At 39.5% G+C, this 17,312-nt stretch overlaps 2 protein-coding genes across 6 annotated transcripts in view; one reads left to right on the top strand and one right to left on the bottom strand.

Annotated features, from left to right (window-relative positions):
* The first annotated feature begins 2,481 nt into the window (after positions 1-2,481).
* Positions 2,482-14,799, top strand: LOC111254339 (uncharacterized). Of its 2 annotated transcripts, XM_086976026.1 has the most exons (7): positions 2,482-2,893; positions 3,647-3,757; positions 3,921-3,956; positions 7,678-7,829; positions 9,415-9,510; positions 12,735-12,971; positions 13,459-14,799. In XM_086976026.1, the coding sequence occupies exons 4-7, from the start codon at positions 7,800-7,802 to the stop codon at positions 13,486-13,488; spliced, it is 393 nt and encodes a 130-aa protein (XP_086832152.1). In that variant the 5' UTR covers positions 2,482-2,893; positions 3,647-3,757; positions 3,921-3,956; positions 7,678-7,799; the 3' UTR covers positions 13,489-14,799. The 2 variants fall into 2 exon arrangements, with proteins under 2 accessions (XP_086832152.1, XP_022670790.1); XM_022815055.2 differs by lacking the exons at positions 3,647-3,757; positions 7,678-7,829 and having other exon boundaries at positions 2,494-2,893.
* Positions 14,247-17,312, bottom strand: part of mgl (low-density lipoprotein receptor-related protein megalin) — a 95,295-nt gene continuing 92,229 nt past the window's right edge. For 3 of the 4 annotated variants that reach the window (XM_022815051.2, XM_022815053.2, XM_086976025.1), the window contains one exon: positions 14,247-17,202. In XM_022815051.2, coding sequence (XP_022670786.1) covers positions 16,903-17,202 — 300 coding nt within the window. In that variant the 3' untranslated portion in view covers positions 14,247-16,902. The remainder of the gene's footprint in view (positions 17,203-17,312) is intronic. The other variant, XR_015317912.1, reaches the window with a different exon arrangement.

Here is a 17,312-nt window from a genome sequence, read left to right as displayed (position 1 = left end):
AATAACTTTTGACTCAAGATGTACCATTTTCTTTCGAGGGTCTATCTTTGGTTAAATGACCATCAGACACACCTTGCCTATTGTATGTTACCTGCTCGAAACTACTCGCAAATGATTTTTAATTAGATGTAAGTTGTATAAGGCATCGTTGATAGAATGAACCGACCCTCTTGTGGCTGCATGATGATAGATATTTTCAATATGTAGAATATATTCGCGTGTTTTTTTTCATTCAGCTTTCTCCATGCCACCATTTTAATATCCAAGCCTATATTGTAACTCCTTTGTATGCAGAAACCTGTTGCAGTTCCTTTGGCTTTTCATACTATTCGCAAAGGAGACGCGCTGCACTGTCGCAGCTTTACCGGATTCAAAGTGACAGTGGTCTTTGCCTAAACGAATTTCTGAGGAATGAAACGCTATAGTGAAAATAAGAGACAACGGTATTACAATCAAGAGTTTTTATGCAGTTAACCGATGTTGTTGAATAAATTTATACCAGGTAATGTTCGTTTGAAGGAGTTTTTTAGAGGCTGCCTTAACGTATGTTATTACTTTAAAAAGATGTGGTTGATGAGTGTTAACAAACTGTACGTTAATTTATTTTTCAAAGAAGTTAACTGACGAACACGCGCAGATGCAATGCTTTAATAAATTTATCAGGGAACACTCGATGGCTACCGATATGGCTGTAATACAGAAAGGAGGTTGAGTGGGCATAAACCAAGTCTTTTCAAAATGACCCGTGACCTTAAGGTTATGAGGCGCGCCACGTTGCACGTAGGCCATTTATGTTTAAAATCTAGATAATTGGGCATTTAAGGATAAATTACAATAATTATAGATTGCTTCCTTACGTCACAATGGCAACAGCAATGGCATGATTCTATAATCGTTACATATCTTCAGAACATGTCTATCCGCCGGTAAGTATCTAGTCGCAATTAATGCTCGCAAGCTGTAGGCGTGCAATGCTTTTGCATGCGCATTCTTCTCAAGATTTTTCTCTTATGAAGATCCGAGGGGTACTGAAAAATCTGTATCCAGTAAGTAAAATAACTTTTATTAAACGGGGTTCGCTTTAAGTTTCCGCAGGCATCTGCACTACTTCAACTTTTCGCAAGGCTATACGTGGCCGAAATCTTTTTTAACGCGTTTTCATAACTATCGTGCACAAAATATAGGCAGGTCAGCGCTGGTTTGTAAAATTGATTTATTTATGTTAAAGGTAGATGGCTGCTTGTATCGGCATCCTACCGCTTCGTTGGATACCGTAATGTTGTGCTATTAACGGGTTTCAAAGCGGGCATAACGACGATTCACTCCTTGTTGAAAGAGCCCAGCAGTTCGGTCTGAACAGTGCTTGACTAAAGCTGTACCAGACCTAAAACTGGAAACGTTTCTTTTATTCAAATTAGAGAGCAGGCAGAGAAATCCAACAGGACGTTCCCTTCTAGCAATCTTTGGAGCATTACTAAAATGCTTGTCTGCATTGGAAAATAGCTGAAGTCCGCTAGAAATGACACAGATCTTTATAATTATCCGTCCGCCAAATATTAACTACTTCTACTAGCTTCGGGTTTCTGACCCACAGAACAGAAAGTAGATGAAAAGCCGCTTTAGTCAAGCTTAGCAGACTTTTCAAATTGTGGCGCATATCTAGAAGAAGCCTTGGCAAAAAGCAAGAACTGGGTAAATACTTTGTAAAGTTCCAATGTGATAACTTCCCTACAAATGAACGCGTATTTACGACTTCAGAGTATGTGTAGACACTTTTCTTTATGTTGGAGTAGCATCTGCGTTTTATAATGCTTAACCTAAGGGGCTACCTAACGCCATGTTCATATGATTTCTTTTCCTTATGGTTCTCTATAAATCCTAGAGTATCGCTTTAGCCTAAACGGTGCTTGTGCGGTACGGTTATCCTTAAAACAAAGTTAGCCACAGTTTTATTCTTTAGTTAACAAATTTATTATAGGTACTAAAACGATTCGATTTCTCAAACTTATTGTTCAAAACTTAATGGTTTGTAAATCATAACATTAACTTGAGATATAGACCTTTGAAATCCCTACTACGCGTCCCATGTGGCTTTGCTTAGTTAACAACGCTTCTCATCGGCGACGCTCGTTACTTTACCTATATGTTTCGAGTTTTACGCCCGGTATCGCGTTTAGGCACCCCAACAGAGAGCTGGCTCTTAGCGTAAAATGAACCGTGTTTATGCCCACGTTCAAACCTATATCACAATGTGCCCCTATCATTAGCAGGCATGTCATCCATTAAGCTCGTTAGCTTACCTAAACGCGTTTGAGCGTCCTTAGATGATAACTGTTGGTGATGGAGCTCCTACAGTCCACTTATCCCCACTACTACGTCTTTGCCATCATTAAGTAAAATACGTTCATTTCGCCAGAAGTTTACTTAAGACGCAAGCAATACACTCTCTCAGATACCGCTCACGCTTGAGTGAGGTCGTCCTTGCGCAACCCAAATGGAGAACTTTTCAGTCGAGCTCACGAATTTAGGGACAGGAAACCTATGACAACGCAACCATGTCGTTCTATTACGATAACGAAACAAAAAATCGTTGAGGTTCAATATTTGAAGTAGTCAAGGTAGAGCAGGTGAAATAGACGTTTCACAAAGAAGTGAGGATTAAATTACAGTACTCTCGAGGCGAATACCTTTAAATTAAAATATCCCGGTGTTTATAGTTTTCGGTAGACTTGCGTTTGTGTAGAGGTATCGTTCGACGTTGCGATTCTGACCTTGTTCTGACTTGCACGGTCGTGAAGTCGCCAATACGCGGTCAATGGAAGTAAACCCGTTATCAGAGGATGAGGACAGCTCTTCAGCAGGCTCATCCAGTGAGCAAGGAGAAAAAGACGATGTGTGTATTTGATAGAATGAAGACAACTTCATTGGATGTATACGTATATGTACAAAAAGGCATGTTATAACACAGGATAAAGGGAAGTGTTTTACGACCCAAAGTTCCCTAAGTCGAGCATTGTCCTATATCAGGGAAGTTGATAAGTTCTGTCAACACAAACTACACTCTTCAAAATGCTTTTGTTATTCAAAGGATTCGAACGATTTCGAACACGAAATTTTCTGTTCACGAGATTTTAAAAGCTCAGCGCACTCAGATACGTAACTATTTTTCAATATAGAATACTTTGAATTATGCAAATGAAAATCAGAGTACAGACCTATGAAGCAGAAATAGGTGGCATATAAACGGGCATATTGTGCCATCAAACCACGAATTGTGAAGAAAAAAAAGTTCAACTTATCTGTCTTGAACGTCGGAGATCAACTTTTGTCGTTTGCAAACGACACGGAAGAAAAGACCCAATTTAATCCATATTTTGCTGAAGCCATAATTGAGCTACTTTATTTTTATTGAGATCTTTCAAATACGCAGCTGCATGAAAACTAGATGTAAGCTGACTTAGGTACCTTGATGTCCGATTATACGGCAGAAGACTTGGTTCCGAATTAATCAAACTTCGTCCTAAGACTAGAGAAAATGTGCTTCGACCGTATTTCCTACACATTTCGACTACCGACATGTGCATTTATATCACATGCGACGTTTTTCTCAACTTTTGTCTTACTTGCGTTTTATAAAACAATTAAGCTTGATCGACTCTAGAAAACATCTCGCTACTGAGAAAATAGAACGCTTTGCGCGATAGAAACTGCTACTTTATGGAGTCAATCAAAAGGAATATATCAACATGGGCTGCTGGTAAGATTAAGACCTTTTGTTGATTATTTTTACTATTATTACTTCGGTATAAAATTTTTCGAACGTTTTTACGTACATTCTGTTACTTGCTTATCTATGAAGAACCGGTTACTCGATAACCGAATGTGCAAATTTCTGACTTCACTGTAATTTTGCTTTACAGCAACCAGGCCCTCCGAGCCCACACACTTCTAGCCCAGTACGTATTGCTATTTTCTCACAGTTGCAAGTACACCTCTGTTCTTTCATGATTGGTACATATATATAGATATATATAATTACTATACGGTACATTCAGTATCTAACAAAGTTTTCGTAAACTCTGGAAAATGTGTTCGCAACATTAAACACTTAGTGCTATCGGTGAACTTAATGGTAAGCAGGGTTATGATCCTACAGCTAAAAGCTACTGGCTAATTTTTCCTGCTCGAATAGTACGTAGCTAACGGTTCAAAGGTTTCAACAGCCTATTGAAACAATCAGCCGTCGTAATCTAAGGAACTAGGTTATTATTTCTGAAAAACGAACACAAATGATTGTATTCTACTGTCGACCTCGCTAGCGAGCAGACGCTACAAATAGAACACCATGCCTTGACAGCCATTCCAAAACACATTTTTTCTGAGATCCGCTGGTCGGTCGCGTTTCTCATGTTGCTGTTGGCCATCGAAGAAATCATAAGTACACGCCATCAACGACGAGCGATGGTTTGACACTGAAGAGGCTCCAGCACCCTGAAATATTAACTTTATAAAAAAAAACAAAGCTAACACAACCTTTATAATATTACCTGATTTGGTTTTAATCAATGATTGTTCGGTGCTATTCGAATCTATACATTATTAATAAAATAAAGTTTTTTTTTGTCCACATTGGTTTTCATCGTGCCACAGACAAGCCCCTAGCTATATCATAGCTAGGGGCTTGTCTGTGGCCCCTAGCTAGCCTAGGTACTAGGCTTTCATTCGTATTAATGCTGAGAGGATTCAGTGTTTGTAGCGAGACCACTCAAAACAGAGAGCCACGTAAACGGTACGATGCGTTGTGATTTACCCTTTTTATTATTAGAAAACGATCAGTCGTGTATCGGCGCAAGTTCTTTTCTTTCTTTCTTTTACTTTTTTTTTTTCTTTCTTTTTACTTTTTTCTTTCTCAATACATTTTTTTTTCAGCGGAAATAGTTCATATATTACGCATTTACAGCAGAAAGATATCCTGTTTACTTTACAGTGTTATGTCGAAATTATAATTTGATTCCTCAAGCGTAACGATGATCGCTTTATCTTTGCGAAGCACTGTAATCAGACTACTAAGGTATACGGGGGACGCATTTTTTTAAAGCGTTCAGTAAACCAATAGCAACAGCGGGTGCTGCCTGCCCATTTCAAAGACAATAGTATTTTTTTTTCACCTTGAATGTTTAAAGCATATACGCAGACACGCACCCATGTCTTCGCCATTATAGAGGTTAACGATGCGGCACAATTCTGGCTTATTTGGAAGAATGGGTAATTCCATTTCCATTAGTATACTGCGCGCGAACGAGCTCGTACTCAGGTCCCTACGACAATCAGCGACTTAAGGGCGCAGCACCACAGCATCAAACAGAACTCCATAGAGGAATTTGAATCTGCTTACCCTATCGAGGCTACATACCTGATCAACCAAGTATTGTATGCCCCGTTTCCAACATTGCTCGGGGGTCTTTTTCCTTAAAAATCCCCCTTCCAGGGGCCTCCGCTTCTACCGTACTTGCGCGACCAGGTGATAAAGGATGTTTGAGTTCATCCTATAGTAACAGCCTAGAACGTGCTGCACTTCGGGATGAGCAGGCGCCCAGCACACCGTTAGCACATGCTGGGCCGGAACCGGCCAGATAATGAGTACGAGGATTTTATAGCTGAAATTTACTCAATAAAGGGGTGCAGAGTGATAAAGCGACATCTTCGATTAAAAAAAAAAGCACTTAATTTGAGTTCGTCGCAGTTTTCTTGAGCCACTTTCGAAGAGATACTTCCCACTCCCCACTCCTAGAGAAACACGCCTTCAAAATGTCGTTCTTTCATACATGGGCCACTGAGATTTGTCTGACTGTGCTATTAAAGAAACTTAAGTGTTCCGTGTTTTACGTCCAGTATTAAGCCGTTAGGAATTCAGTCGGTTGTTTGGTTTGTGCCTCCAGATTCTAGCTTAGATTATCATAACGTGCCCCTATAATTAACAAGCAAACACGTTACAATGGGAATGTTATTCAAAAACAACCAGATAATTCACTCCAGACTGTCTGAGCAATACAGACGAAAATGTATAGTTTCTAATTGGGTATCTCTTGGCACGTTCCTTGGAAACAACAGCGAATAAGCTGTTCTGACATTAAAATTTACTTGAGATTCATCGTCGTTGTAGCAATTACGAATCGAGCAAGGTAATTCCGTAAAATTTTAGACAATCGGCTATTTTTAATTATTTCAGTAAAAATAAATGACGATTATTTTACGTATCTTCTCGCAGTATTAATGAATTTGAACGCGCGGGTACATAACCGTCGTTACTACATTAATAAAATGTTTGCATAAAGTTGCGGTTGAGCCATAGACCGATGCGTACGTCAGATTCTGAGATTTTATGCCATTTCGGCGTGCCTTCAGTTAATGGAGCCCGATTAATTATCGTTTAATTATAAGAAAAACGAGCATCGATACGGGCCGCTGCCGCCCTGACTCTGCTTTGCATTTAAGCTGTGATGAGAATACGCTTGCCCGAAATTTTCCACCGTTACTCTGAGAGTACTTCTGAACCCCTTTCGTTTTTTTACGCACGGTTTTTCGTGCGGTTTCGTATTTATTCCAAACCGCATTTTACTATCCATGCGTAAGTTTCCATAAGCTTAGCTAAATTCAACATCTGAAGTGATTTTAAACTTCTCAGGTTACTTCGAGCAAATTAAGTTAATTTTAACGGAAAAGTTTAAAGTGAGGTTGACTGGCGCCGCACGTTTCGTCGGTAATTTATTTCGTCTCACATATTGCATAGAATATTATAGTAGTGAAGAAAATTTAACATGTTAAAGCAAGTTCTTTCAATAAGACAGCGTCCCGCCACATACCATTGTGGGACTTGGTCAACCGCAAACCACAGTGCTTCCATTTCGTTGGAAGAAACTTGTTGTCCGATGTAAAAGCGTGCCTAGAATCCCTAACAGTAAAGTGCTATTGAACTTTCCGGGACCTTTGCACTTCCCGTAGGTCCTATGGTCGAGTCCATAAGATCTACTAGTGCAGACAAGCTCTTGCGGTACTAAACATCTGTGAAGCTAAGCCACCTCGCTTACATTCAAGCCTTCATTTCAAGCAGCTAAGACCATACATAAGGAAAATCATACCATGGTCCATTTCTTTGAAACGGTCTCTATCGTACAGAGTAATTATAAAAGCGGTTTTGTGCTTTTAGTAGCTCAGTCCAATAGGGGAATCGCCACAAAAAAAAAAAAGCTATTACCGAGTTATTTAGCTAACATACCTCTGGGAGCAATGCGATTATTCCAGACATAAAACAAAAAAAAAGGCAAAATGTCCATATATTTTTAGACATTCGTGGTATTAATATTGACATTAAACGTGAAACAATAAAGTGGCTAATACGTAAATCTAATGGGTCCTTATCGTCCAGTAAAACAATTTTCCTAACATTTTTGAAGAAAGGCAGGTGGTAGGTACTCTGATGACGGCAGGACATTTAATGTTCACCAGTTAAACGAAGCCTCATATATCGAAGTATGCTCATATATAAACCCCATGATACGCATACAGTGCATAAGCCAAGTAAACTATAACCATCCTAAACCCTATAGGAGAGCCTTGACAAAATGGGAATATAGTATTTCTTTTTTGGTGGTGCGTAAAAATATTTTCTTTATTCAGAAGGCACCATATCAATCCTTTATTGGCGCAAGCTGAACTTACTGGATACTACGGCTTTGCAACCTCGGAAGGAAATATCTAGGCCAACTCAAGGCATTTAGGAAGTGAAGTATGATGCATTTATGGAGTCTTCGGCACACGACCTGATTAAGGTAAAAACTCTAATGCTAAAGATGCTTAAGCTTAGTCATTTAATTGTATGCAGTACTATGCATATTCGTTTTAATCCAGGCCCTCAGAAACATAACGCCACATATGTATTCGACGTTTATGCTCTTTAACGGAGGAATCGCTGATACGACTACGTTCGACAGAGCATTTTTACGAGCGACGGTTCTAATGGCAGCTCAGCTGAATTGCGTCTTCATTGCATGCTACCATAAGTGGATCTCTTGGTGGTGACATTGGGCTATCCTAGCAACCAAAGTCGTGTGGTGGAGAAAGTGAGCGTTCGCAATCGACATCATGAGGCCATATCTAGCCGAGGTCCAAGTTTAGAAAGCGCTTTGTTCTTTTTTTTATCAAACAAAGGTTACAATCTGATCTTCAATTCAAGTGTTCCATGCTAGCTGAATTGTTATGTCCTGAATTTGAAGGGATTCGACAATGCGTTTGCGGCTATCTTTCTATTCTGTTTTCCCCCTGAAATTCTGTCGGCAGGATCTTCCCTACATTCGGGAATAACACAAATGCATTAGCAGCATATTACATTATCTTTACTATATCGACTTCAGATACGGTTCGGCGGATCTCTATGCTTTGTTTTAATTACGCAGAAAAAAAACTATCAGTCGACGTGCAAAATCATTATCCATTCGCTGTTAGCTTCGGAGCAAGTTAAATCGATCTTGATTTGATCGCTTGGCAATAATATTCCGTAACGCTCTCCGAGTATTTAGTGAGTACTACTTTTTAGGCTTCATTACATATACAGGTATTCAAGGATGACCCGTCAATTCTGATGCTTACTCTATCCTCTGCACAGTAAACTTGGGATGTTAAATCCATTAAAATGTACCGAAATTACTGGCGCTGCCATTGAGTCCACAAATGCATCATACTTCACTTCCTAAATGCCGAAATACAGAGTGAAATATGACAGGAGCTACGTCATTGTGCGTTGGACCTATTTAGCTTCGCCCAAAGCAATTGCTAAGCAGTATTGCACCCCCACTCCTGTCCATATACATCCAGTGCAGTTCCTATTTACTTTGCCAGTCTAATTCTATTCATTTGGAATGGAACGGCACGATCACTGTACGTAACTAACCAAAGAGGTTGAAATTGACAATTCTGACACGGGTGAATACGAGACATCTTCTCTCTGTTAATAGGTTCGAGGTCTCGATCGCGTACCACCGATGTCCCGTAAGCTTATGTAGTGCACCATTTGACTACCAGAGTATGTTCTGGATTTTCGACATCCAAGCGTTGACTATTACTGTAGCCCTTCGAATGACGATGTTTCGTAAATATATATATATAGCAAGTAATAACGGCAATACTAAGTATGTGATTTTTATGCGTAAATTTAGAAATAATAGTAAATTCACATAGCACAAGAATATATTGTGGGATTGATAACATTCCAAAGTTACGAAATCCAAAATGGACGAAAACCAAAATTGGGTCGCACCGATCAGGCTCGTATTGCATGTCTATCTACCTCTAATGTTTGAACTGATATGCCTGATAATAATAATAATAATAATAGAGAAACTTAATTGTTTGTTCTAGATAAAAAGAGCGAGCGTAAATATTACGACAAAAAGCGTCGCTTCGGAAAAGTCTTCCGCTACATCAACTGAACCCAGCAAAGAGTACGACATCTTGGTTCGTATCGTCATGGCCACTATCGCCATCATCATTAAGGCTTATTTGCATTTCACACTGGACCGTTGAAACGATTTGACCTAAAGCAGCCAAACTGTAATATGAAGCACGGTAACAGATAAGTGAAGATCATTCTTCATTGATCATTATCAATGTTTACGGGGACGGTAGTTAAATATTCACAACAAGACTACTAGGAACTCCTAAAAACGTTCGTTTTCGTCCGTTGACGGACTTACTTACACCAAGCAAGAAAAGTGCGAACATAAGTTAATGTTTCGTTATGCAAACAATTTACATAATACTGCCGCCGAAACCATGTTAGAGAAAAGGGACTGTCAAGGTTCTGTATATTAGATAGTAATGTAATGTAATGCAAAACAAATGTAGATTAATTATCTATCGGGAACGGGGGCATCGGTGTTTAGTTCCTTTTCTTTATTTGACACTTTTAATTCGACTATAGTTATAATCAAGTTAATTGTGTGTACTGTATTCATACTCAAGGCAGTGTTACTAAGTCACGTGTAAAATATTTACTAAGGGTATCACCGGAGACAACAGATTCTACTTTAACGGTTCAGTAGCTTGAGTTTTTTTTTTTCTTTTTTTTTTTGCTGCACAAATGTTTAACGAGAAGATTGTTGTAAAGTTGTCAGTATAAGATGGAACGGGTAAAACTTGTAAAATTTTAACTGAAACGCCGTATAATTATAAATTTTTAACGGAATTTCTAAAAAAAACCTATACATTTCCACTATTTCTTTTGGGGTATATAAACGTTCCACCATTGAACTTAACGGCAAACGTGTCATCATTGTTCCATACCTTCGTTATATTGTGTTTTCCTCACCGATATCGAACTATTTAAGAGCTTCAATATTTGAGTATTTTGACAAAAATACACAGGTTTGTAGGGCGACACCTCCCCTTCCCCCCCCCCCCCCTCCGCCAATTAATAGAGGCAGATGCGACAAAACGGAGTAAGATTAGCAGAATATATCAAACCCTTATTTCCGGAGGGAAAATTCAGACCAGAATTTTATTTAAGGATAATTTACTTTCCGTAGCCTAAAACTGATTCTCAAGGTAATCAACTTTGAAGCGTTAAAAAAAAATGGCCCCCATTAGATAGGGCGATACGAGAGACTGTTTTGTACAAATGAGCCGGTCATATCGAAGAATTCAAAAGGAAATGACCTTTTTTCAGTACTGTCTTGTTATAGCTTGTCGTAAAATTTTGCTAGGCAGCTGAAAGAAAGAGAAAACGCCCTAGGCCTCTTTAGGCCGAAAGTACTATTTGTTACTAGGCCGGTTTTGTTTTTTGTCGTCCCTAGAGCGGTCATGCGTATCTTTATGAATGGCACAAATAACGTGTACGTTGCTACATTGAGGTAAAATGGAGTGTCCATGTTTTGAGCAAACACCCTCATTTTCAGTCCGCTGAGCGATAAAACAGAAACTACTTGATTATCTTGTTTCATTGATGAACTAGGATCGTTCGAGTAGTTCAGAAATAGATAGCTGATTTAACTTTTCGGTATAAAAAAAATATCAAACAATTCACAAAGCATACATAGACGTACGCACGCACGCTAAAAAAAAATGCAGAGCTGTTTAAGTGCGTCCATTTTTAGAACTTCGCTCCGTTGCCTGAACATATGGCCTGTCTTGTATAATTCCCATTTCGGCGTATTTAGAAAATGTTGGTTATACGGTTTTAGTTAATGAGATAGAGCTCTACTACTGACTAGGCCCCAGTCGATGTTAAACTGAAGTTACAAAAATATTCTAGCACGCTTTTCTGTTTGCAGTAAAAATAATCTGACTCAACGAACGTCGGTTCAGAGACGTTTATATGCGCTCCACCCTGAAACGAATCAACATCTGTTAGGTACATAAACCATATTTAGAGACAAATAAAGGTCTACAATTGTCGATGTCGGCTTTTCTTTTTGAATCAACAAGAAGAACTTGGACAACTGCATGCCCAATGTTGGCTTGCTTTGTACGGATGGCTGACACCGCGTGCAGCTCCAAAGCAGCGGAATTACTCGCAGTCGCATGTTGCTTTTTTGGTCGGGTCAAGACCCAACATTTTTTGGTTTTTTCCGAAACGGGACGTCATAGACAAAAGATATTTTGTTGTCAATCCATCGTTGGCTACCCTATGTTTCCGATAGGTTTTCGCGAGAAAAAACGCAGTCTTTGGCTAAGATTCTATTTATGGCATCTTACAAGTGCGACTCTTTTCATGTTTAGCGTATCATCGAACATTTTTTTAAGTGCCATAAAAACGGATACACGCTCTTTTTAGTTCTTTGGAATCATCGAAAATTCTTAACGCTTGACTAGGCTATAATGTAAGTGTATCCATAAGCACGTATCCTGTCACTCCATTGTCCTGCGAACCTGGTATTTCTAGGAACGTCGGAAACATAATCAGCCAGATTGGAGTGTTTAGGGTGGCAAACTCTCCTTGTAAGCCCTTTTCCATAGTTTTCTTAGATAATATAGGACCACAGGCCATTCAAAAAATTAGAATAACCGTGACCTGCCGGCCTCAGGACGGAATATTGTAAAGAAGAGTGTTTGTTACAAACTGCTAGTCTTCTTAACAAAGACAGGCCTTAGTCGGTTTTTTTGCTAGCCGTAATCGAGGGCCCATTGCCAAAACGGACGCTACTGCTAGTCGTCGTATTCATGGATTCCAAGGCGGCAACCGAATCAGAGCATTTCTGAAGTTTCCGGCAGGTGAAAAATCCGTACAAAAATTCTAAAGCTTATAATGATTATCGTTCGGGAAAACCAAATAAGAATCGGCGCAGCAGCATTTAGCCCCTTTCCTCAAACCAAAAGGACTGCGTAAAAAGATAACCTTAATCCCTATTTAAAAGCCTACCAGCGAACTTAAGAAACCCTGTGAAGGTAACCTTGAGCGTCAATAGTCTAATTATCCTTAAAACAGCCGTTTCCAGGCCCAACGCGCGTAGGATTGCAAGTTGCTTTGGAAAAACTGGTCTTAGCTGTGACTACACGAGGCTCTAGCGACAAAGTCGTTTCCGTCATGTTTTCTCCTTTGTTTCTACATGTAGCGGTGTCGTAAGATATTTAGCGTAATTGACACAAGCCATAAGAAACATGTGCCTAATGTCTGATCGACAGCATCAGAGTGGGTATTTGAGTTTTCTATTCATTTCGTCTTTAATCTCGTGTGCATTTAGGCGTTGGTTAAAGGCTTGAAGCATATGAAATTACCGCAGATTAGTCCACCGCAAAATAAGATCGCAATGATTAACCCGTATCTAAATGCCGCTGACCCAGTAAATCAACTGGACCCCAGGCTCTCCGTTTCAAAGAAAAAGCCCAAAAGTGCCAGAAAACGAAGACCTCGAAGATCAAAATCCAAAAGAAGACGCAGCTGCAGAGTAAGAGGCTCCGTGACACATCGTCGCCGACAGGCAAGATATTTAATTGTATATGATAATACGCGGTATATGTAATTTTCACTTGTGCGTCTGCTTTGAGCATCCTATCGAAAATTTTTATTAATTTCACTGTATTAGCCTGCGATGTAGCCATAGATATGAAATATCAAATCTCAAAAATGAAATCCTCAACACTATATGGCAAAGTTTAGCTTTGTTAGGCTTAATTCCCTGAGCTAAATATCAATGACACCAGAAAAAGATATCAGGGCTAACGTTATGATTGGTCTAATAGCCTTTGCCTATTCAGACGCAGCATTGGCTTATACATCAGATAAAATGACTGTTGTGATGGATCACAGTGAGTACTAGTTCTGAGATTTACGGCTTACTAACACCTGAACTTTAGCCTAGCCAAGTTAAAAATTGAACTGAAAACTTAAGTTGGCCTTCGACCCAGTTCCCAGCACCAACCCACAGATTAACTGTAATCTAATGTTTTATCATACTCTGACTGCAGGCGGCCGAACCACGTCGCGATCGTACGTGAAGCGAGAAGTCGTGCGAAGCTTTCGCGGTTTCCATGAATGAAATAAGCAGCAAAATGCTCTTTCGGGTCGGGCATGCGTACAAATCAATGTCTGACCATTTGTTACTAGACGGTACAACGAAAGATCGGTGTACACAAGAGATAAATTCAAATAACATTGCGAATTTATGCAAAATATGTGGGAGTCGTTGTTGCAAATAAAATTATCAAATTGCTTTAATTGAACGTATGTCCTTAGCGAAAAAGTGCCACTTGGGCCAAGCACCCGTGCATTTTCGTCTATGAGTCTTTATAAATAGTTTCAATTCAAAAAAAAAGAAAAACTCAAAAGCTAGGGTGCAATGGATGAACGCCTTCCAGCCAAGCTTTGTCCTTATATCCTAAAAAAAGACTCGAAACGAGTCTTCTAGGATATTCTGCTTCTAGGATATTCCCTACCTTTCAAGTTTCTCGCCGTCGAAATTTTCAAAATCGAGCTAGCTGAAGACACGGAAATTTAGTCTCACCTCATTTTTTAGATTATGCCAGCCAAAAATCAGCTAAAATTTCCATAACAAGTTGTATTCAAAACTAGTGAAAAGCAAATTTTACGGGAGTCTCTTCGGAGGAGAAGAGTATTTGTTACAATTTATTTTTTTCAAGATGATAATTAGGTATTCTATTATTATTAATAATCTCCCTGATAAACTACCGCTGCCCTAATTACTGAACTAATTTCATATGAAAATTTCTTTCGTTTTGAAATCACGATAGCTTCCTTTATTGATCATTCAACTTGGTCTTTTCGCATTTATTCTGCTTCATTATTAAGAGGACAAGCCAGAATCCTCTGGCAATGTTCTCCTATCGATTTGCTTTATTTTCTGTTTGTTTTTTTTCGTTCTAGTACATTCTTAATACAACATTAGCAATCACAGGCCTCCCTCTCATCAAGAGCGGGACTACTCTTGAAGTTCTAAATAATAATAAAAATATAACTATAGTTAAAGTTACGGTAAAATTTGTTTTTCGTTACCCTTTGTGTGTGTTCCGCATTCGCATTATCTCCACGAGTGCATATTCTGTACAGTAAAGATTCATGTGTTTGTCCATTCATCATCTTCTAATAATAATAATAAAAGTAATATTTCGTCTTGAAGGAATCAGTCAAATGATCGCGCGGGAATGAATTTTCGTTGGTGGCATATTGTTGAGTGTTGAGATTTTTTTCTATGCAAATTGTTATTGCCGTTTGCCCTTTTTGTCTAAATGACAACAAAAATCCACTTTTAAACACAATAAATACACACATAAAAAATCATTTTCAATAAATGCTTCGTTTTAGATATCGTTATTTTAGACGATTGCTTCATTCATAGAGCTTCATACGTCCGTTAGCCTAAGTTACTCATTACTTACGATAATTTAGAGCTTCATCGCCTACTAGAAGATTTTATCTTGTTGGAACTCTACATACGAAGTAAGCATCTAGAACATCCTACGTTGTCGCTTCCGGCTTAAACGCTACCGAACTTCGTGTTATCAATTGTTGTTCTAGCAAAGAAACCGTATCGATTTCCTCTGTAGTTTTCGTCATTTTTCCACCCAAATATGCATTTTAATAACTTTGGGTAATTTATGTGTGTGTGTGTGTGTGTGTGTGTGTGTGTGACTGAAGTAATAAATGACTCCAAGTGCAACGCCCGTCCTCAGAAAAAAAATTCGCCAAATAAAGTTAAATATAAACGCTCGCTTTTCATCTAGTTCTGCAGTGTCCGGTATCGACTCATACCTGATAGCAATACTTTCATCGATATATAGATACGGTATGTGGTTTGTTCGAGGAAGACATGGCGCCTAATACATATATATCTCTCGTCTCCGTTCCAGTATACGCTCTCTCCCACATTATCATAGTCGTCCTTTATCATCTATTCTATTTTAGCTAAAATTATTAATCTTTGTTTGCTATTTACACACAGAGACTTCAAAGAACGCTTCTATCTCTTCCGTTCGCCAAGTCTACCAACCACAGATAGTGAAACGCCTTCCAGCGTTCATCCCAACCTATATCGCAGCACACAGTCATTTCTGGCTACCCCATGGGAATGCGAATTCTGCACCGGTTGCTGGATAACACCATACCGATACCGGCGACGGCCGCGGGGCCAGCAACTGCCACCAGCACCGTCACCGCTGTTTTTCCTATGGCGCGATAATTGGAATGCACATTTTCTCGTACCGTCTCGTATTGTCGAATTTCTTCGATTAATAATGGTAATAGATACGAATTATTCTAATACAAACACTAACAGGGGAGGTAAAAAAAAAATCGTTTCAAACCTGTTCACAATAGATCTCTTTTTCTGCAAATGTATAGGTCACGTTACGTTTCTCAAGTTCATTTAAATGTAACACCTTTTTGTTAATATAATTTTCGTCAACGGTAGCACGGCGTTGGTGGGTTTGCCCGTCCGTTGTAACTCGTTCGTCCTTCTGGGCTGTGTTATGTATGCTTATGCACGGATGTGTATCTTTCTTAACGGTAGTACTTCGTTCGACCTTTCATATCGTCTATTTCACCCTGTGTTGCTCCAGCCACCCAACTCCGATGGTGCCAAGACGTAAACTTCTTTTAGTTCGTCATCTCCTAACAGACCAGTTATTATATAGGTAGCAAGCTACATTGCATCATTAACTTGCCTGCAACAAAATAATATAGGGATTCGATATTATATTTATACAGTGATCTTATTCGCATTACGTTACTTCTAACTTGGCTCAAGCTTTGCTTTGTTGTATATTGCCACTTGTTGATTGCATCCTGTTATTTTCCTTGTAGAATGACTTCGTATGACTCGAATGTGACGAATCAATTATAATCTATCTCGGTTCATGTGTGCCCGTTGTCCTGGTCGATCGACCCCAGGTCGATACAAGCCATCGTCAATTTCATCCCACCATCTAACTGATCGCCAGCATTTCTATTGTCCTATCACACGTTTACTTGTGGACATTAATCTAATTCTAAAGTGTCATCGCCCATAGCTACGGGCTGATCATCTTCCATGCAACAACCCAACCCACATGTAGTGTCCATATTTGATCGCTGTTTATTTTTACGATTTCAGCCTATTTTACATTCGATTTAATACGGTTCCATACCTTTACAACTGTGATTAGCAACCTCGTTGTCATATAGACTCCCAATCCCGATGTTGTTTTCTAGCTTATAGTTTCAAAAACGAAATCCGCCGATCGTAATCTATGAAAGCGTTATTTTAGACTGTTCTAATCAATTCTACATCCATTTTTATATCTACGCCGGTAGATGCTGGTTGCTTTAACGACGATGCGGAGCTGATTTTCTACTCGGTTTCGTTGGTGTAGTTGGTTTTTTTTCGATTTGCTAACTGTTTGTTTTGCGCCGAGGCTCTAAGCCTCGGAAGCATCTTCCTCGACCAACATGGCCGTATCTTTGTCGGTGTCCTTTGACGTTGGATTGAGCGCTTTTTTCTTGAACTTCAGCTGAGGACTGCTCATCTGCGTAATTACGGACGGCGTCAGGATCGCTGAGCCCGATGTGCCCGACCCAGATATCGCAATACCGGAAACATCCTCGACAAGTGGCTTTCCGTCACCTGGCACCGTGCCCAGCGCGTCGTACATTGGGTTGGCGAAATCTGTGGGCTGTTTGACATCGCCGAGATTGAATTCACCTCCGTCGATTGGATCCTGTATAAAAATAGTAACAGCGGCAACGGTAAATAAGGTTTCCAGCGTAAGTTTGTCAGCCAGGCAAAGGCACTCATAACTTGAACTGAAACTATCGGCTGTCTTCGTTT

The sequence above is a fragment of the Varroa destructor genome, unplaced genomic scaffold (genome assembly GCF_002443255.2).
Source record: "Varroa destructor unplaced genomic scaffold, Vdes_3.0 BEIS01000007.1, whole genome shotgun sequence".
Classification (NCBI taxonomy): domain Eukaryota; kingdom Metazoa; phylum Arthropoda; class Arachnida; order Mesostigmata; family Varroidae; genus Varroa; species Varroa destructor.
This window is presented reverse-complemented; position numbering and strand designations above follow the sequence as displayed.

Coding starts and splice junctions, on each gene's coding strand:
- LOC111254339 (XM_022815055.2), top strand. CDS start 2,816: ATGGAAGTAAACCCGTTATCAGAGGATGAGGACAGCTCTTCAGCAGGC. Junction 2,894..3,920: donor AGCAAGGAGAAAAAGACGAT/GTGTGTATTTGA, acceptor TTTGCTTTACAG/CAACCAGGCCCTCCGAGCCC. Junction 3,957..9,414: donor GCCCACACACTTCTAGCCCA/GTACGTATTGCT, acceptor TGTTTGTTCTAG/ATAAAAAGAGCGAGCGTAAA.